The sequence below is a fragment of the Eretmochelys imbricata genome, chromosome 1 (genome assembly GCF_965152235.1).
Source record: "Eretmochelys imbricata isolate rEreImb1 chromosome 1, rEreImb1.hap1, whole genome shotgun sequence".
In the NCBI taxonomy this organism is placed as follows: Eukaryota; Metazoa; Chordata; order Testudines; family Cheloniidae; genus Eretmochelys; species Eretmochelys imbricata.
The window spans coordinates 245,584,207-245,605,800 of NC_135572.1; the positions used below are offsets into that span (position 1 = coordinate 245,584,207).

At 38.7% G+C, this 21,594-nt stretch overlaps 1 protein-coding gene across 1 annotated transcript in view; it reads left to right on the forward strand.

Moving 5' to 3' along the window:
* The first annotated feature begins 864 nt into the window (after window positions 1-864).
* Window positions 865-21,594, forward strand: part of LMO3 (LIM domain only 3) — a 64,752-nt gene continuing 44,022 nt past the window's right edge. Inside the window, exon 1 of the mRNA XM_077826684.1 lies at window positions 865-1,070. Within this exon, the coding sequence (XP_077682810.1) occupies window positions 865-1,070 (206 nt within the window). The remainder of the gene's footprint in view (window positions 1,071-21,594) is intronic.

The window sequence follows — 21,594 nt, forward strand, 5'->3', positions numbered from 1 at the left end:
TAGATGTCAGCCACTCAACATCTCATTTTTAAGTGACATTTACTGTTTTATCTAAAGCTGCTATAATTCCATTTACATCTCTTAAGCAATGTTTGTTATAACAGGTGTTTGTTCATAAAATGGTCATCTTCTATATCACTGTATACTGGCCAGAGCTGGGAGAATCAGGAGAAGTGGATTCTGTTGATCTGCTTGCCAGCGAATCACTGACCTTGTGCAGGTCATTTAGGGCCAATAGTGCTTTAGTGCTATTTAGTCTGGATGAAAAGTGCTCACAGAGAAATTCTCAGCACCTCCTAATTTTCACTATTTGGTCACCTTTTTTGGGGTGCCTAAATGGGAACTGAGCTCCCAGAAATCTGGCCCTAAATATTGAGCCCTCTTGAAAATCTAGACTTATACCTCCTAATTGCTTCAATTTTTCCCACCTATAAAATTGGAACGCTTGTGCTTAATATTTGTGAATCCTTTGGATGTGCTGAATACTAAATATTATCAAATTCAGGATATTTTTTTTTTTTGGCTTCTGATTCAACTCTTCCTCAGATTTGTTCAAATTTTCGGCCATTAGAAATTTGACATTTTATGTGAGAATTTTTAACCCATTATAGAGCAATTTTTGCAAAGTGACTGAGAAAGCAGGGATGTTGGGGAGAAAGTAAGGAACTTAGCAGAGATCTGCATTAACCAGTTAGATTAAATGAATCTCAATGCTATTGTCAATGTGATATTAACTATTTAGATCATACACTTCATCTAAAGAGCTGTCGCTTTATGCATTAGGAAGAAAAATTCACACCTGTGAAGGGGAGACTTCTTTTGATCCCATTCTTCTGTCTCATTTGTTTTATTTCAGGTATACAAATGCTCTCAGTCCAGCCAGACACCAAGCCGAAAGGTTGTGCTGGCTGCAACCGTAAGATCAAGGACCGGTATCTTCTAAAAGCCCTGGACAAATATTGGCATGAGGACTGCCTGAAGTGTGCTTGCTGTGACTGTCGTTTGGGGGAGGTGGGCTCCACCTTGTACACCAAAGCCAACCTTATCCTTTGTCGCAGAGACTACCTGAGGTAGGAGGGAGGAGTTATTGTTGTCTAGTATGTAAGCATTGTAGTCCTGTTCGATCTGTCTTACACGTGAGAGACCTTGGAACAATAAACACCTGACTGCTATAAAATCTTTGCCCAGTGCTGTATTTTAAGTACTGTACAGATAAAACTAATGCCATGATAGAGAAAATACTTCAACTTGAAGTAACCCACTGCATACCTTCTTAAAGTACAGTACTCAGTGTAAAATGTATAGATGTCAGCCTGACAACGCTGGAGTCTGAAGCCTTCTATTGAGAGGAGCGCAAGCAGTGTAAGCATTGTAGGTTTTGCACTCTGCTGTGCTTCCACCCCAAACTTGGAGGAATCCTTTCTACCTCTTATAACAAAAGTGCAGAGTTTTAAAGCTCACTATGTTGCAGATTAACTGGTCCACTTAGACCCTGCTGGTGTGTTTTAACGTGGTGCTGTTTAAAACGGTACGACACTGACATGCACTCGGGACCCTTAAGTACGCCCCAGCAAAGTCAACATGGACCCATTAATGTGTAATACGTTAGTGCCTGGTAGAACTCTCACCCTCATAAAGCACATTACCCCACTGTGCAGACAAGCCCTAAAATAGATTAGGTGGTAGGTCTAAAATGGCCACACACCCCAGAAAAATATAGCAACACAAATGAATGTGAAATACTGTACTCTGCTGGCTGGCCTCATTACATCTCCCTGCCTTAATGCTGATCAGATTGTGGGAGGGGAACACAGGTGTGAGCTCTGTACTGCTGCTTGGTGTCTTCCATTCAGTTATACACACTCTGATCTCTGATACAACTGGAGGCGCTTCTAACGCAGTCTTGTGTAATGTGGCGTGTTTTTCCTTGTGAAGCCCACCATTGCAGGTTGGCGAACACTGAACTGAATGCAAAGTAGCGTAGCACAGGTGTGGTGGAGCTCAGCATCGAGTTTGGACCCTGAGATTCTTGTGGGGAGGGTGCCAGTGAAGTAGTTAGTGAGGCCTTATTCCAACAAATTGGTACGGTTGCTTGAAAGGGCTGGAAACCATATCTAAAGGAATTAATGTACAACTGTCAGTCGTATGCTCGTGGCCGTGGTCTCAAAATGCAGGAAAAAAAACAGCTTATTTCCTGGTGACAATCTAGCTTCTCTCCTAATTTTCAAACTAATTTTTAAGATTGATTTCTCTCTCCCCCACCCCCATTTCAAATGATTATGCAGTAGTGGGAGGGGCAAAAGTCACATGGGAAAGGCCATTACAGAGTTACAGGTTTATCGGTGTCTTTGTATTTTCTATCAGCTAGTTAAGCAAATTTGGGCTCTCAAAATAAAAATGTGTTCCCTGTGCTTCTCAAATCAACAGCAAAAAATGATCAAGCATTTGGAACATTAGGTGGTGACCGTTCTGGGGGGGGTGGGTGGGGGGGTGTGGTGCAGACTAGAACCCTGCTTGTTCTTCTGTGGCTGCTTGGGCTCTGCACAGTTCGCTCGAGTGAAAACTTGGTTTGCCAGTAGATTGAGCTTGAAGACGGTTTGACCTAATATGCAAGTACGAAGGGGCCCCATTTCTACATAGTCATTTGTCTGAATATAACCACACTTGAAACCTGCACATAAGTCAGTTTATCATCCGTACACAGTGTTTGCTTTTCTGATTGGTGTAACTACAACCAACAGGGGAGATAAATCGTATCCCTGTCAGGTTTAAATATTTCTCATCTGGCTGTGGATTCATCAAAATTTAGTCATGGTGCTTATTCTGTAGTGATATTTGTGAGTGCATAGACTCAAACTTCGTATTTACACTAGACTTCAAACTGATGCACTTAAGGTAATTGCAGATAGTCATATTCCTCATTGCCTTATCACTTAGTTATGCAGTGAACCTGTACAAGTAATCTTCATTATAATGCTAATGAAGGTGCTAGTTGTTCTCTAGCTTTGTAGGCAAATAGCTTACAAAAATATGAAAACTTCTTTGATATGAATATGAAGAATAAATTACTTGGTGCTAATGAACAGATTAGGGTTAGATTACAGCTCAAACTATCCTCTTGAAATCTTTTTAACTGTAAACGGTGTTTTAGTCACATATAAAACTGTATTAGCTTCCTATTAATTTATGTGGTGCTCTCTAAAGGATATGTGACTTCAAATGATACTAAAAGAGTAAAATAGTTTAACAATTTTTTTCTGTTCGTTGGTTTTCAATAAGACAGCCATTCCAGAAATTCTAGACGCAATAATGGAGCCACTCTGTGCTTTACATGGTCAGATTATCAAACTGGGGGGAGGAGGGTGACCTAGGTTGTTTGCAGGGAGGCTTCCTGTCTTTCACCCTTCTTCAAATCTTTTGTGTGTACTTAAAAATTCATTCTGAAAAGTAGTAGTTTCTCAATATCAGCACTCTATACCATTGTGATGAGCACTAGATAACCTCCTTGGATAACTGGAACTCCTGAACTCTATTCAAACTAACTCTCCTAGTTAAAAGTAAAATTAGTTTAACATCATTAACTCCTGCTTTCTAAGCAGGGGACGTCTCTGTAGTAAGATGTAACAAGCTGTGTCCCAGAGGCTCCATTGATGGCCTCATCCTTACATATGTGAGTTGTCCCAGTGACTTTAGAGGGACAGTTGCGGTGGGTGCTGCAGGAATGAGCCCTATTCTGTAAACCAGGAAGGAATTTCACTTGTATAAAGAAAGGGCTCAGTATTAGAAATAACTTTCCATGAAAATGAGATGCAGAATATAGTTTCCCTGCAAGCTTCTGTCTCCTGCTCTCACACTCTTAGGTTAAGAAGTGAAAGACTTACTTTAAGGAATTTAGGTTCACTCTCTATAATTGGATGCAAAATAGTAAATGGAACATACTATTAATACAAACAGTTTTTCTCCAGCAATGTGAAATGACATCTTAATGTATCTACCTATCCCAGTCTCTCCTCCATTCTGAGTGGCAGCATGTCCATTTACAAGAGTGATATTCTCTTTGAAATCTGTCATTATGGCAGTTAATGACCAGTTGTTATGTTAACAGTCCTTGGGCTGTTAACATATCAGACTGGTTGTTAACTGGAAGGTTATTACTTATTTAAACCACAGGTATGAGTTGTATGAAATATGCTTTAGTTATGTATCACAGGGAACTTTTTACAAAAAGAACTTTAAAATGGAAAATGCCCATTGTTACCCTTCTCAGGTGGCAGGGTTTTTTCCTACTCTGTCTGCTCACTTGACTTTTGCATGTTCATTAGCACCACAGGGCAGCATCCTTATTTTCGGCACAAAGCATGCACGGTTCTATCTTCAGGGTTGCTACTCTGCTTGCGCACGCATGTGCCGCAGTGGGTATTTCCAGATGCATGGCAATTTGTGCCGCACATCTGAGACTAATATCTGGCCCAAAGTGTAAAATGAGAGGCTGACAATTACATGTAACTCAGTTGCATTAAATAATGAGCTTCCTCAGAAGCAGTGAAAATATGAAACTACAGCTGTGCTAAGCTAGTAGCAATGTAGGTCAATCACCCTTTTCACTTAGGTTTTTAACTACACAAACCCTGCTGAGCGACCAATGACTACAAAGTGCTGTTTCATTCCTATTTAATTTTGGCAGCATTTCACTGAAGAGTAGGCATTCACGTAGCTAAATTATCTTCACCGTTTCTAGTTTTAACTCAGCTCCATGACGCTAAATGTTGGAGTGCATACCTCTTAGTAAACACAGAGAATATGGTTTCTAATTCAATTTCCATGTTCAGATGGATTTAAAAAAAAAATCAGAACTTCTATTACTTTTGCCAGGCAAGATTCTCTAGCCAGGCAAACAGATCATAGGAGAAGGATTCACAAAATAAATATTAGGGTGGGCTTTTTTTTTTTTTTTTTTTTTTTTTTTTTTTTTTCATATAGGATCTTTGTGGAAGAGGAAAATACAAAACATTAAAATTCTTCCTTTTTTCGTATAGGCTTAATGATTTAGCTTTAAAAGTATCACTGAACAGCTATATAGATGACTAGATTACTTTTAGTTAGGGAAGATAGTGAATTGTATTTTTTCCTTTGCTTTTGGCTGAAGACTTCAGAGACAGACAAAGTTCAAAAAAAATTGGCACAGATCTTGTAAAGAATGAAAGCACGCTACAGAAAGTAAAGCATTCAGGCATAAACATCATAAAGATATTGCATCTGTAAAATATTTAGATTGTGGAAAGATGGATAAGGTTTGCAGGCTGCAAAGATATGAATTGTTTGAGTTTGATTCAGTCTTGCCTGTACAGTTGCCCTTACTCCAAGGGTAATTTATTATTTAAAAATACGTAATAGGAATACTTCGAGTGAAATTCAAGAGAAGGCACTTTTAAAATGTCTTGTGCTGATTAATAGCTCCTGTTCTCCTCATTCCCCCCCCCCCTTAACATAGTGGAAAGTGCATTAAAAAAACTGCAGACACCCAGGATATTAACTCGTCCAAAAATACGTACATAGATAAACTCGAGTTTTTCCAGGGAAAACACTAGGAGTAGTTGGGTATGGAGTGTATTCTAAACTGTACCATGCTTAATCAGCTTTCTTAACTCAGGGAAGGAACTGTGCAAGAATGAAGCACTAAGTCGCACTGAACTCCAAGTTTACCTACTTATGTGTGTTTTGCGGGATTGGAGCATAGAGCTCACTTTTCCTTACTAAGGGCCTGATCCTGGAAAACCTTATTTAATTTAATTTAATTCTCGTTGGAGTCTACAGGACTATTCATACGAGTAAGTTTGCAGAAATGGGCCCCAAAACAACAGATATCATAAAATCGATGTCAGACATTGCATCTTTCTGCTTGTTAGGAATTTTTACTGTGTAAGACGCATGTGTTAATAAAAACTACACTAATTATATGTGCTGTTAGCTTTTTTTAAAAGAAAAAGCTATTCTATAAAAATTGCACTAGGAAACAACTTTTCCACTAATTGCTAAAGCGTGTGGTGAGATCTCCAGATCACTTTGTGTATTATTACGCTTGTGTAGTTTGTCTACCAAACATTGATTACTAGTAATACTTTCCTGATACAATAACATCCTGGCTACTTAGACAAATGTATGTAATTTTATCCATTTTAGCTTTTAATATGGCGCATTCAATTAGACTGTAATTACTGTTTAGTCACATACATGGAAATGCTATATTATAATGCAATCTCTAAAGCATAATCTCAAAGTTTGCTAGTGAAGTTTGACGCTATCCAGTGGTTCCATGTTTGTTACTCTTTTCTGGTACATTTTTTCTTCAAATGTGCAAAGTTTTTAATAATGGCATATTTCAAAGCACTAAGTTTTTTATGCAGGGTTTAATTTTCAAGTGCGCAAATGCTCCCTCATATAGGGCTCCTTGAAAAGCAGCCACTTTAACAACGCACAAACTATTTCATTAATCCTACGGCTGTGCTCAAGGAATTTCAGGAGAGCTGAAAGCAGACACGAAATTTCTGGAGAACTTACATGTGAAAGTACACTACGTTTTGAAAACTGCTGCAGCATTTTGTGATACTGCTACTATATGGTATCTGAGTGGCAAATAATTGCACAACAAGGATTTTGTCAATTGATAAAATTAACAAGTTTTTATTTAATTTTAAGCTAGCCTGTACAACGCTAAACCAAATTCTGTAGGATAGTTTAAAAATTTGTTCTCGATTGAATTTTATAGGATTTTAAGAGTTTATTCTATATCACTCTATTTTAATTTTATATATAAATTTCTTTCTTCCCTATTGAATTCTATAGGACTCCTCCATAAGTGAATTTCAATATCTGTAACTCTTACTTTATACATAGATAAAGTATTAGCTATATTTAAGTAGGTTGCTTTTATGGGTGTAATTACTCTCAAATGCACATTGACTGACTGATATAAGTTTTATGAGAATAGATAGAACACAAGTTTCCTAACTTTAGCAGTGTTTTGGCATCAGATTTATAGTATAGTCTTTCAATGCACCCTAAGTGCTGGTTTATAATATAGTAGTCTACAAAAATAAATACTTTATTCTCAGGCATACAATTATGCTCCAGTATCTGCATATAATAAATTTTAATACTATTTGTCTGCCAATGCAGTGTGGAATCAGGTTTTTGTTTTTTTTTTTAAAGCCAGATTCAAATTTCTATCTATCTTATCTTTTTTCTTTGCTGCTACTGTCTGCAATTTTCCTGATTTTATTTTTTTAATGCCATTTTACTTATTTTTATTAATACTCTACAGCATGATTTTGTTTTGGGGAAGATAAATTCCTGAATCTTTTACCAGTGACAGATGGCTTAATTTCTAGCTTTCAAATGTGACTTAGATGTACTATAGTTTCCTTTTTTCAACTTTAACATATGCTTGTTTCCCAGTATTAAATATAACCTTTCTGGTGGCTTATAAGCAAGCTAGGAATTTCCAAGGTAAATTTCGAAGGTATCCAAGATACATTTTATGCAAAATTTATGGCAGATCAAATAAATGCTATTTGATAGTAAAGCAAAAGGCTTAATAAAACTTTCCTCAATCTTCCCAAGAGAAAGGGATTTAAAAAAAAAATCTAAAACATACCATGTATTTTTCCCATTGAAAAGGAAATAAAATATTCCTTGACATAGATATGTGAGGACCAAAATATCTAATGTATGTACAATACATATTTTCAATGATAAAGGCTATCAGTTTTCATTTAGCAGTCATAGGTATGCTAAAATATGAGGGCATATATTGTTACCAGATGCCTTGTGTTTTGAAAGCTTATTTTCCCCAGTTGAGACTTTATGGTGACATGGAAGGCCCTTTAAATAAATCTAAATGATATCCCGAAGCTTAAAGTCCGTCTGGCCCAAATATAATACTTGAATTGAATTTTTGATTCTAATGTTTTAGGAACTGAATGACAGAAGCCCATGCCAAGAAATCTTCTTGTAGTTAAGCAGTTATAAATCATGGCATTTTGGTATTGCTGTTATCTTATAGCCTTCAGTGGCTGAGACTCCAAATTATTCTAAATTCATGGGCTGTTAGCCATTGGTCTCTTGAGTCCCATCTTTTCTTTGTTTTTAGGTGGCCATGGAAATGATTCATCTATTTATTTAAAAACTTTAGAGCTCAAGACATCCCTAGGAATACACTGTTCCTTTAAGAATAGATATTGACTTCGTCACCAAGTCATCTTTTGAGTACAAGATGGACAATGTAGTTAGACATATTTGACTTGGCAGAAAAAAAAGTGTTTGTTCTGTTCTGGATGGCATACTCGGGATTAAATGCAGCCCACAGTAACTAAATTTAGGATTTACTACACTGCTTATTCTCCAGTTTTCTAATATTTAGAATGTTATTAAATATATCCTTTGGGGTTAGGAATGCAGTAAAGTAGTAGAACATCTTTACCACACAACAGCAAGGACACGAACGAAACTCACTTAAGTAACTGAAAAGTAAACTCAATATTTCCACCAAAATCCAACAGAATAATACATTCTGTTATCAAAACGAAAGGATTTCCACTTAAACCTCATAAGCCATTCATGCTTAGTTTAAAAACCTGTTGCGATACAAGAATATGTGCTGGGCTGGATGCAGGAATTACATGGTGAAATTCTGTGGCCTGTATTATGCCGATCAGATGATGAGGGTTGTCTTTTTCCAGCCTTAAGATCTGTTTCAGATATGGACCAATCTACCACAGTACTTAAACATATACTGAAGTTTTAAATATTTGAGCAGCCCCATTGATGTCAATGGGACTACTCAAGGGCTTAAAGTTAAGCACGTGCTGAAATGCTTCGGTGGAATATTCTGTGAAGAATGTATACGTAAGGGTTTGTCTTCGTGCACAGCTGCACTACTGTAGCACTTTAGTGACGATGGAAGAGCTTCTCCTGTCAGCATAGTTAATCCACCTCTGGGAGAGGCAGTAGCTAAATTAATGGGAGACACTCTCCCATTGACAGCATTGTCTACAGCAGGGGGTTAGGTGGGCATAACATTGTCGCTAGGGTTTTCACGCCCCTGAGCAACATAGTAATACTGATATAAGTCTGTAGTGCAGCACTGGCCTTAGACCAAACTCTAGCTTCAGATCAAAACTACCATTTGCTCAAATAAGAATTGCACTTGCATGACTGATGGCACAAGTGGCCCAAATTATTAACACTAGTTGGTTTGTACTTGAGTTACAATTAGACTTCGTGTTTCTGTTTAGTAACAAACTACACAACATGTTACAGAAGCCTTCACTAGGGAAAATCACCTCTCGTAAAATGAAGTGTGTTCCGACCTGGATTGGTATTCCACAGGAAATTCTCCTGCAGTTTGTGTTAAGTGGCATTCTGCAGTACTGTAATTTAAGCTTTTCATCTTTTCTTTTGCAAAAATGATAATGTCTTGTGTTAGCACATACTGGATGAAAGTGAGAACTGCACAACATCTAAAGATAAAATTGCTTGTGCAGAGAGAAATCAGGGATTTTATTGTAGCTTCCTTTTACATTTTGAAGAGGTGAGAAATAAACAAGGGATGTCAAGTCTTTGTATCTAGACATACTGTAACGGGATGTATGTTCTACTATTTAGAAGGAAATTACACAAAACCAAACTGCAAATGTCACTTTGAATTTACCTTCATTACTTTTGCATTATGTTTTTGTGGTCAAGCCTTTGAAACTAGGGTTTTATGTGTGAGCTATATTATGGGAGATAAGATTTCTCACCCTAGATATGTGCTAACAGCTGCCGATTAATCAATTATATTAAGCCAGGGGATAACATGTAGTTTTGTTCCTTCTCCCCCCCCCCCCCCCCCATTCCCCCACAAAAAAATTCTCCACACATTGCGATAGAAATAGATGAACCATAGAAGCCAGACAGGAAAGAGATATTTGGATTGAACTAGGCAAATACTAGGGGAAAAAATCTGACCAAACTCTTCCCTAACTCCTAAATGAACTCAGTTATTCCCTGGGTGTGGCCCTTTTGTGTTTACTTTCCATAAACATTTGCATATATACAGCCCAGTTTTAATATTTGCTCAACGTAAATTTCAGTCACATAGGTGAGTATAGATGTGTATGAATCCACAATTCGGGCTCCCTAATACTTGCATCAAAAGTACTTGTGTGTTTATCCAAAAGTCATACCATGTAACCTACCTGCAAGATTACAACTAAATAGCAGTGCTTAAATAGCAAGTATCAAATACTTGCAGAGAAAAGTTTGCATCAATCCACAGTTAAAAATAGCAGCACAGCCTTGTTGAATACTCTTGAATAACACCCATAATTGAGGAAATCACTATTGCTAATATAGATCTTCCTTGAGAAAGAGGATTACATTCATTGGATTACATTAACTGAATGTAGATTTTGAACTCTTCTAGAAGGGTGTCTGTCCAGTATGTAGCACAGTGAGGCATAGATCTCCATTGCGGACTTCTAGTCACTATTGCAATAATTAACTGTTGACTCAGGTCTACTGTTGGGAATAATCTATCCTTCTTGCTGTGCAGGATGGTTCCTTTATCCATACATCTTCCTTTATGTCTTAGGCTGTTAGAACTGTTATACCCCTATTCTTAGTATAGAAAGAAGTCCTATATATACCACTTGTTAAGATCCATATACGATTACCTTGGATTCTCTAGCCCATAGGGCTAAAAAACACCTTCTAGTGAAAACTTTCCTTATTGCAAATTTGTGGGGGAATTGCATTTTTCTACAGACTTGGGAGAGGGGTTCATTGGTAAATGTTTAGCCCTAGTTGCTGCAGAGAGAACTTTCTAAATTTGAATTGTTCCTTAGAGAGAGAGAGAGACACTCTCTCTCTCTCTCTCTCAAGAAGAGGGAAGTGAAAGTTTACTATAGGGGTGTTTAGCAATAAATGCTTTTAGTTACATTATTTAGTTTTAACCTGCTACATTAAAAACAAGTTCCTTTTATCTAACTTTAGGCCTCAGTCCTGAAAACACACACCATGTGCTTGACTTTATTACTTCTAATTTTACCATAATATATATTGCAGAACCACCATCCCAAGCCACAGGGTGGTGAGGTGGTTTTTTTTGGTCATGAAAGGCTGAGGACCACAAGGCTGCTACTGGCTATTTGCAAACTTGCTGCCAGAGCTGTCTGGTGAAATAGCACAAGCCTCACACTGTGTGCGGCTCTTGTAGGTCTATCAAACTTCTGATTTCTATACTCAGATTCATTCTGTCTTTCTCCCTCCCCCATTTTCAGGTGGTGTGGGGAAAGGATCACACCATGTGTATGGCAGGTTAAAAAAAAATAATTTGGGTAATAGAATTTATCTAGTGATTCAAAACTAAGGCAAGGGTTTTTAAAAATGGGTGATTAAAGTTAGGCTCAGAAGTCCTGATTTAAATATTTAAATAGCTGCTCTGATTTTTCAAAAAATGCTGAGCACCCAGCTCAGTCTTTCTGAAATCAGGCACCTTCTTCAGCTGATTAAAGATGGGCTGGAGTGCCTAACTTTAGACCCCCTTTTTAAAAAAAAAAAAAATCTTGCCCCTAATAACTTGTCTATTAAATTCTGCACTGAGAATAAATGAATTCTGTGCAATCTAGGCCTGCTATGTGGTGAACTTTAAAATAATTTTTTTTTAAAAAGGCAACAAGAAGCACTGTGATCTAGTGGCTAGGTCAGAACTTTGGGCTTCACTTCTGACACTCACTCATCTTTAATTTCTGTGCCTGTTTCCTCATTATGGTCAAATACCAGGATACTAGACGAGCAGCCAAAGACTCCCATAAGTGTTTTAGTTTTGGGGATTTTTGTTAAAGCGTAAGAAGAAGGTACTGTGTTCTACAGAGGCAATCATTCCCAAAAAAACCCACTTCAGTATAGAATTGGATATTTATAGTCGGTAATGCAAAGTAATTTTAAACTAATTCCCAAGAGACAGGAAATTTTTAATCACAGTAATCGTGAGATGTAAACCAGGAAATGCTACAAACACCCCAACAAACATGCTGTTTTACCATCAATGACAATAGTCCCACATTTGCCATAAGCATTTCCCCTAGCACCTCCTCACCTAATTCAGTCCTAATTTTGAATGAACTGCTATTAAAAAATCACCCAGTGAATAAAAAAATTGAGTACATGTTTAATTAGGGGTGTGTCATGCTTTTTTGAGACCCTTTAATATGAGCATCGATGTGTGTATGTGAGACTCCCAGTTACCTTCCATGTCCAGGTATGACCCTGTCTGATCTCTTTCCTGCCATTTCCAGAATAGTATCTGGCCCCCACCCTGTTTTCTTACCTCCTGTGTGTTGTTAGGCTAGTTTTCTCCTCTCTAGGAACAAAATTATATTGCTTTAAAGGAGTAAATCTTAATCTAGCAAAGAGGTGGTACTAATCATTACAGGTTTCTTTAAGAATTCAGATGTCTTAAAGTGCTCATGATCCCATTCTTATTCTACCAATGCAGTATTTCCCCAGATCTGCCACTTTTCTCTCCCTCTCCACCCAACCAAATATACCTTCTGTATTTAAGGTAGTGTTTTTGTTTTGTTTTTAAATCTCTACAGGAGCTGGTTTATTTGTAAAAATCTACTGTAGTTTGGCAGGTTCCCAGTCATTCATTCATAGGAACCTACTGCGTCTGGCAAAATAATGCTGGAACTAAATATGCTGTGTGTAGATATATATTTTTTTTTTTAACGCAGGTGGACTTGTGATCTTAGCAGATAAAACACCTAGTGTAGATAAGTTTTTCCTATGTGGTTTTTAAAAAGCAGCTTTTAAGCCTCTAAGGTTATTTTATCAGACACACATTCTGCTTTTTTAAAAGTTCCTTGGCAGATTCTTCATTTTAACTGCCTCACTTCCTTTGTTCTAAAGTCTACTTTCCCCTCCCCAGTAACTGTAATCCTGCATGGGTTGTCTTTCTGAAAAGTAAATTCTTGCCACCAATTCCTTACGGGGTAGTACTTGGATTATTAATGCAGCACACTGTCAGAATTACATAGGAACACCACATTCTACTGGTGCTTCCTTTTACTGGAGTATCCAACAGGCCTATTTGTACAAGGATAAGTGTTCCCTTTCCACTAAAAGGAAAATTTGGCAGGGCGGATGAATGGAAGAAGAGGTAGAAGACACATTTCATTTTCAAGAAAATCACAGCTGTGAGTCTGGGTGCAGGCCTAGAAACCCCATATCTGCAGAGAACTCAGGGTCCAACACTATAGACTTCCAGCCTTAAACTTTCACGCTTCCTCAAACTTTCAGTGGTGTAACCACACATGGAAACAAGTCTAGGCACACACATTAGTAGAGGCTTAATGCTCTTCTCTCAGCAGAGCTCCAGTGGTTGGCACTACATTTTTAACAGCCCCTGTTAAACTAACCTGACCGCCAGAGGTGCTGTGCTTAAGAACCACTGATCTAAAACGTGTTTTTTTTTTTTCTGCAGGCCACTTGAAAATTGCTGAGGGTCTCGGCAGAGCACTTAATGATCGTTCCAAATGTTGTTTGTACCATTAGCTAACTATTGTAAAGCACTTTGGATAAAAGCACTATATTAAAAATTAACTTTTTTTTTGTTCTACAAATAAAAGCACACAACTCATATTTTCATATCAGTAGTTTTACCTTTCAAATGCGATGGATGTGCCCTCTCTCCCCTTCCACGGCAGCCCACAAGCTGGGGCTGGGAAGGAAGGGTGGGGTGGTCTCTCTCCACCATAGCGGCCACAGAGCTGAGGCTGGGAAAGAGGGCCATCTCTCCCCAGCAGCCGCAGCCCTGGAGCGGGGGAAAGTCACCTGTAGTCTCTGTTGCCAGAAAGTCCTGTGACAATGTGCTATCTTCTCAGTACTAAGAATATGAAAAACATAACAGGTACTCACTGGTTCGAAGAGAGAGTCCCATGCAGCAGGTAACAGCTAGTTACAAAATGGCTACTTTAGGGTTGCAGCTGCTTGGGAAAAAAATCCAATAAAGGGACAACTTTGCTCTTGAATGAATTAATAAAGAGCAGGAAACGACTAAAGTAAGTGTTCTGAGGCAGCAAGTATTTCAGTGGTATATATCTCCACTATTGGATCATAGCCATGATAGTTTTTCTACCTAGCTGTTTACAGGCCTTACAAATGCGTTTCCTGATGAACTTGAGCACGTTGAATGTGGTGTTTGTTACCTCTGTAATACAATCTCAAAAGGTTGATCAAGTTAAAAAATCAAACTGATCAGATTAGATCCTGGTTCTCATTTATTGATGTCCTGAAATGTTGATTGTAGTGTTTTCAGAAAGAATGATGCTTAATGCCTTTTTTTTGGCTAAAGGTTCAGAACTACCTGGCTTACTTGAAGGTTCCTATACATTATCTTCTAGCACAAGGTACTTTCTGTGGACCGAACTGCTCCTCTCCAGCATCAGTTTTGAGTGTTTTTTTTTCCTCCCTCTTTCTTCATTGATAGCTGAGGTACCAGTACCCAGTAAAGGAGAGAGAAGAGACTCTTCTGGGCGCAGGACAAAAATAAAATGGCACACAAGTTATTTTTTTTAAGATAAAATCACCTAGAGAGATTATATTATTATTTGAATCATGTGCAGTGAGCAGGGATTTTTTGTTTCCCACATAATGCACAACTTGCCACAGTGATTCCAAAAAGTCACATAAGCGTCTCTTATGCTAACAAAGCACAGAATTTTCAATATGTGCTTTTGTTTACTTAATTTTAAGAAGGCTGTCGGGGTTCTATTATGGCTTAGGCCAAAGCCTATAGTGTGTGTACTATAGAGGCACATTGTCCTGGAGGAAGGGCCCAGAGGCATTTGCCTGAGGCAGGGACGTTGCCTCAGGAGATGCTGGAGGAGAGTGCACAGTAGTGACTGTGGCTGGGTGCAGCATGCTCTCTTCTGTCCCTCCAGTTATCTCATTTCTGCTGGCTGGTGCAGAAGGATGGTGAGCAGGTCCTTGTCTTCATTTTATCCATTAAGGATGTCTAGTGATGGCACTTGACTTCCGCAGCTTTTGCGCTCAGGCAGAACAGTGACTGGCATTTGTGGCTGGCCTCTGCCTTTTACTCCCATATGTACCTATCTGGGATTAGCTAAAGTGGCTGGGACATTGGGATGATCCTAGTCTTTGGAAAAGTCCTCATAGATATTTAAAAACAAAACAGTGTATAGAATTGTGTAGCGGTGACACAAATCTATAGTACATTCTGTGGGCTTTGAATATAATTTCTATAGGCCTTTTCCACCAGTGTCGCCTGTGGATACTGCCACGAGAGTGGCTTTCAATCCCAGTGGTCCCTCAATAGGACTGAGTTGGGTATATTTTCAGGCTCTTGTGCAGCAATAAACAGGTCTCCTGTTTCAAAGCGTTTCACAGCAGTGGAGCCCTATATGATGATGTACCACAGACCGAAGTCATGGGGCTTTCTGTCTGAATCTTTCTCTCATGGGTTGAGAGGGCTGGCAGCCTAACTACTGTAACCAACAGCTTTTAGTTTGTGTATTTTGTATGGGAACGTCATGTAGCTGTTACTTAATGCCATTTGTCACTGCATTTTTTTTAAATACAAAGGCTTTCTCTATAGTGTAAGATAACCTTAGCATCCGATCCCTGCTCCTTTGCCAAAGATTTCTGGGCTGGAGTAAAGATCTGCTAAGACTTCTCTCCTTCCCTTGTAAGTGCTGAGAGAGGTCAAATTACAAAGAAGAAAGGTAATGGGCTAGCCCCAGCTATAGGCATGGAACCAGCTTTCAAGGTGCTGCAGATTTTAGATCATCATCCAGAGGTCAGACAGAGGAGCATGTTGTTGCTTAGAGTATCTTGTATGCCTATATCCAGCGAAGAAACTCTTCCTGAGTGAAGCATTGCACTGGTACTTAACCTCCCACCCTAGAATACACTTCTCTTTGTAGTGGTTGGAACTTAGGAGGAAGTGGCTAGATCACTGGACTGGGATTCAGGAGACCTGAGTTCTATTCCTGACTCTGTCACGAGCCTGTTGCATGACTTGGGCCAGCCACTTCACCTCCCTGTACCTCAGTTTCCCCATCTGTCAAAGGCGGATAATGATACTAATGTCCTTTGCACACCACTTGAGATTTACTTATGAAAAGTGCTGTATACGAATTAGATATTATTTATCATTAGCAAGGGTGATCTCCCTGCTGGGAGGGCAGCATCCACTGACTCCTTCGATACCTTCTCGGTGGGGTAGGCATTGTCCAGGGTTCTCTGGTGTTCTGCTTTTGCTCTCATCCCTGGCATGGCATTCTCATCCCTGCCCTTTAGCACTTATCCCTTCTCTTTAGCAGAGCTGTGTGCCCCCTTCCCTCTCCTGATGGGAAGGCTAGTGCTGCCCCTGTGGGGAACCCCCAGGAGGGACTCCAACCCCTCATCCCAGATGTCAAAGAAACTGCGGTGAGAACAATCAAAAGGCCAAGGGTGAGAGTCAGTGCTGTGCTAAGCTTCAAGTCTTTAAGCCACTGTTGTACCCTCCCAATTCTGGGCTGCTGCAGGGGCCAAAGCAGACCTAGTATAATTAGACAGCCCTGGAGAGTTAACCACACCAGAGCAGCAGCACAGCCCAGAATCTTTGCTGTGTTACATGCTGTAGCCCTGTCCCTGATGCTCCCTTCCACTCCTAGCCCTGCATGAGGGCCCTTGGACGGGAGCCTGTGGCTGTCTTCCTCAGTTCCTGCACTGAGAGAATTCTCTCCTTGCTGGATCTAGGGCTTTTAGCACCCTTGTATAGTGCTACAGTGCCTTTATATGGCATAAAGGGGTGTGAATCTCACCACAAGATCTCTTATGAGAGCCCCAGACCTTGCAGCAAATGTTACTGCATGAAGCGCACAGTAGTCTAAACAAGACAAACAATTTTAATTCCAGCCCAGACCTTCTCCTGCTCTGTTAGGAGAATGTGTAGAGAGGATCTAGGAAGGCTACAGATTCTGCCAAATAGTCTCAGCATTTACCAATGCCAGCTACTCTCTCTCTGTTTATTTTTGAAGGCTATATAATTCCAATGATCACTTCTCTCTCTCTCTCTCTCACTGTGAAATGACTGTAAATTTATTTTCTTCCAACAGCCCTACCCCTTAAAAATAACAAAAAAACCCAACCCCAAAACGGTTATCAGATGCAAAATGAACTATGGGCCTGGTATAAATAGCTGTGTAGCTGCCTCTGCAGAACATGCTGCGTACCAGGTGCTTGACTTAGGGCACCCTGGGAGGGAGGAATCTATTAGAATATTCATAGCAGAATTTTAAGAAATACATCTTTTCTTGTCACTTTTAAAAATACCCACTCTTCCCACCTCCAGTCCTCGTTGTCACACACTTTTCCCTTCCTGGGGCCATGGAAGGTTGTTATACTTGGTGTTTAAGCTTCTTCACCAAGATCTTTGCACTTTCTTTTTAAGTCAGTGTTTAAGTTCCCAACTGACAATCTGCTTCCAGTCATGTTTGCATGTGGGGCTAAAGCCCTTATTCAGTCACCATCTCTTATTAGTCCAGAGCAGGAGTTTTTACTGATCCAGTCAGAATATGGCCCTATACCTACAAATAATTTTGTTTTGCATTAATTATCTAGCACCAGTGATCTGAGAATCTGTGTCTTGTCAATGTTTGCTAGCCCTCACAATTGCCCTAAGGGAGCAGTAGACCTTTCACTTTACAGAGGTGTAAACTGAGGTCCTAGGAAAGCTTAGAATACAACCCAGGAGTTCTGAATAGTATATTTCTTATATATCTATTTTAAACACCGAAGGCCCCCGTTACTGTAGTATCTGAGCACCTCACAATCTTGAATGTATTTGTTCTCACAATACCCCTGTCAGGTGGGGAAGAGCTATTAGCCCCATTTTATAGATGCAGAAATAAGGGAGAGACCTTCAAATGTATGGAAGTTAGGAGCCTACCTTTGAGGATCTCTACCAGAAAAAAACAAGTAACTTAAAGTCACAGTCTCTTCCAGAGCAGGAAATTGAATGTGGCTCTTTCAAATTCCAGGCTAGCATCCTAACCGCTGGACCATTGTTCCCCTACTGATCTCAGACTCTGACCAGGAGAGTCCAAGTGCTGTTGAATGATTGGGAATTATTTCTCTTTTTTTTTTTTTTTTTTTAAAGAATTCTCACCAAGTCAGAATGTAATTAACAGATCAAGAGCTAGATCCTGCATCACTTATGCAATGGGAGTAGTCCCGCTGACTTTAATGGAATTACTCATTGGAGTGTAGTTACTTGCTTATAGGATAGAACGTTTGCAGGATAGAATGCCAAGTTAAGCTTGGTTAAAGTTTAATAAAGCAGGATAAGATTTTTAAAAGGAATCAGTGTTGGCCTAAATTTGCTGCCACTGACTTTAAGTCAGAGCAGAGTCAGGCCAACACTGAGCCATTTTAAAAATCTATCCCCTAACATACAGACTCACTAAGGGAGACCACTGCAGATGGCTCACAGGAGGCCATATATCCAGCTGAAATAGAATAGAATACCTTCTGCTGTTCACTTGGAGTGGGGTGCATTTCACCCAAAATGAGATCATGTTCTGTTTGCTGCTAGCTTAGTATTCTCAGGAGAAATCTTTATAAAACAAAATTTGTATAAAAAGAATTATTCAGTACATGTTTATTAGGTAAGCGGCATAGTGAAATAGGTGCTGCTTATGTTTTTACTATTTAAAATACATCCTAATCCACCTGGCTGGGTTTCTACCATCTCTTGTAATATTCAATCAAGCTCTTGTTTCATGAGAAATGCGACAGTGCATTGTTGGCACTTTACAAACCTACAGCCCTCGGCAATTGTTAATGAGAAGGCATGGTTTTTTCCCTGTTCAGGACACAATGAGATTTTAGACAGATGAATGCTAAGAGAACCCTATGTACCAAAGGCAATGTTTACTGCATGTAATACATATCATTGTTTGTCTCCTGTAGTGAAAAATACTTGTCATGCTGTTCAAATGTACTCCGGACAGAATAGTGCTTGCTATTATAGGGTCCATTGCTTAAAAAAATGATATACTGACAGAAATACAATTTAAGAAAATTTAACACCAAGGGTAGTCGACCATGTAGACTACTATTAAGAGGCCAAAACTCAAGGCCAGGGTTTTATTAAAAAAGAGAGAGAGAGTTTATTTGCTAGTAGTAGGCAAAGTTTAAAAAAAAAAAAAAGAAGAAAAGAAAAAATCGAACTTGCGTTCCTTGGTCTCTAGTGTGAAGAAAATTAATGAAAGCAACAGTTCAATAAGATTTTTATTGCAGAAATGTTTAAGTGAAACATTTTAGGAATGCTTCAGAATTTTTAAACAGTTACTTACCATTTAGAGTACTGTAACACTACAGTGCATAACAAATTGTTGCTATTGGATGCAAGGCACACCCAGTGCTTTTCTTAAAATGTGTAGTCAGACCTGGTTAATTTGAATCAGTTTATTCATTCCTCCGTATTTTTTATTTGGTTTAGAAACCTATTGAGATTAACAACTCAGCAGCATGCACACACAATGTACTGTATTTGATTGGCTACCACTTAAAATCACATTGAGAATTCAGATGTTTGGTCTAAGGCTGGTCAGATTGTTAGTTGAAAATATATTATTGAACAAATTTAGCCTTCCTTTGTCCCCCTCCCACAATTGCAAATTGATCCTGATTTTAGTTGAGTGTATTTGCCAAATAGTTCATATAAACCTCTGTCAGTCTGTGGGGTGTTCATGTTTGCTTTGGGTATTTGTGTTGCATGATTGGTCACCTAATTCACATGTGTTTCTTCTCTGTGCTGAGATGACTGAAGCTTTTTCATACAGGAAATGAATGAATCAGGAATTCTCCTGTTCATGCACAAATATTTATTTGTATACGTGCACGGATACTGCAAACATTCATAATTGGCAAGGGATATGAATGTGGTCAAATTGAGCAGCTGTTTGGACATTGAATGAATGTTGACAAATACTGGTTTTGTTTTCAGTTAGGTTTTTTTTTTATTATCCCAGTAGTGAGACAAATTGGCCAAATAGGAACTAGATTAGGTATCTTGATTCTGTGGTGTTTAAGTGCCTTTATAAACATACGAGTTTCAAATTTAGCAAGAAATGCTAGAAGACCTAGTACAGCTAGCGCTTCCTGTTTAAGTTAAAAATTAGAAAGGTAGGGTGTGTGTGTGTGTGTGTATTTATAGGGGCAACACTGTCAGTAGAGCTTGCCAGTTAAACACTGAAATAAGGACCAGATTCGCAAAAGTGCTCAGCATCTAGCAGCTCCTATTGGGACTCTTTTAAGGCAAATTTTCTATAAGAGCTCGTCTGAAAATCTGGCCCTTTAGTTGGGTACCTAAAATGGGAGATGAGCTTCCTTCAAAACTACTCCTTACTTTTCTTAAGCAGGGGCTCTGACTTTGCTATGGACTTTTACATCCTATTCTGTATGCACACCAAACCGAAGTATTTCCAGCGAAAGAGGAAGTCCAAGGGTTTGAGATAAGTGTGTGCAATTGGGTAGGTATACTGCATTATTAACAAGTCAACAGTTACCCTAGTTATTTCTAAATCTCAGTAGAAAAAAATGCCATGGAGTCTCAGACAGCACCTTTTGGCAAACACCACTTTCTTGTTTTTTATAGCAATACAAGTAACAGATACCTATAACAGTAAAAAAGAAGGACCGTCACTAAACAAGACTTAATATGTGGTATTTAATTCTTATTAATTGGTTAAAAAAAGTGAGAGCCAATCTAGATTTGAGTGCTGGAGAGTGATCTTTTTAGTCTATGACATAACATTATTTTTCTTTATAAACCTCTTCCTTTAATATGAGGTACCAATGTAATTGTATAACATTTCACCATGCTAATAGTAATGACGGGGTTCATCTCTTTGGACCCTACCTTAGCAATATAAGCAAAATACTTGTTATCCAATGAACTGTGTATATTCCTAGGGATTGCACTACAACAAAAACATACCCTTCTGGTATGAATTTATTTAATCCTCCCTGAAAGTGTCCTATGCCATATACAGAACATATAGAAGAAACAGGCCCTACTTTGAAGAGCTTTCAGTCTTGGGGACTGATGTGCACCGTAAATTTACTCATGTGAGTAGTCCCATTGACTTCAATGGAACTGATCATGTAAATTACTCATGTGCACAGGTGTATACAGAATCGGGACTTAAGGATTTAACAAGTAGTTCTTCTTAACCAATTAAAATTTAAAGTTACACATTTAAATTAACAGAGATGCTATCTTGTATAGGCACCTCCAAATTAAATCATACTGCATGTTGTAAAGGAATTTGTTTGTGATGCTAGCACTAGATTAAATTTATTAAAAGTGGAATACCTAAAAATCTAGCGGGGTGGATTTGATTTAAATCAAATTGATTTAAATCATGATTTAAATCACTAGTCAGGAAGACTCGATTTAATCATGGATTTCTACATAAAAGTGCATTCTTGTTGGTTGTTAAAACCTTAATACATATTCTTCACAACTCCGAGGTAGATGTA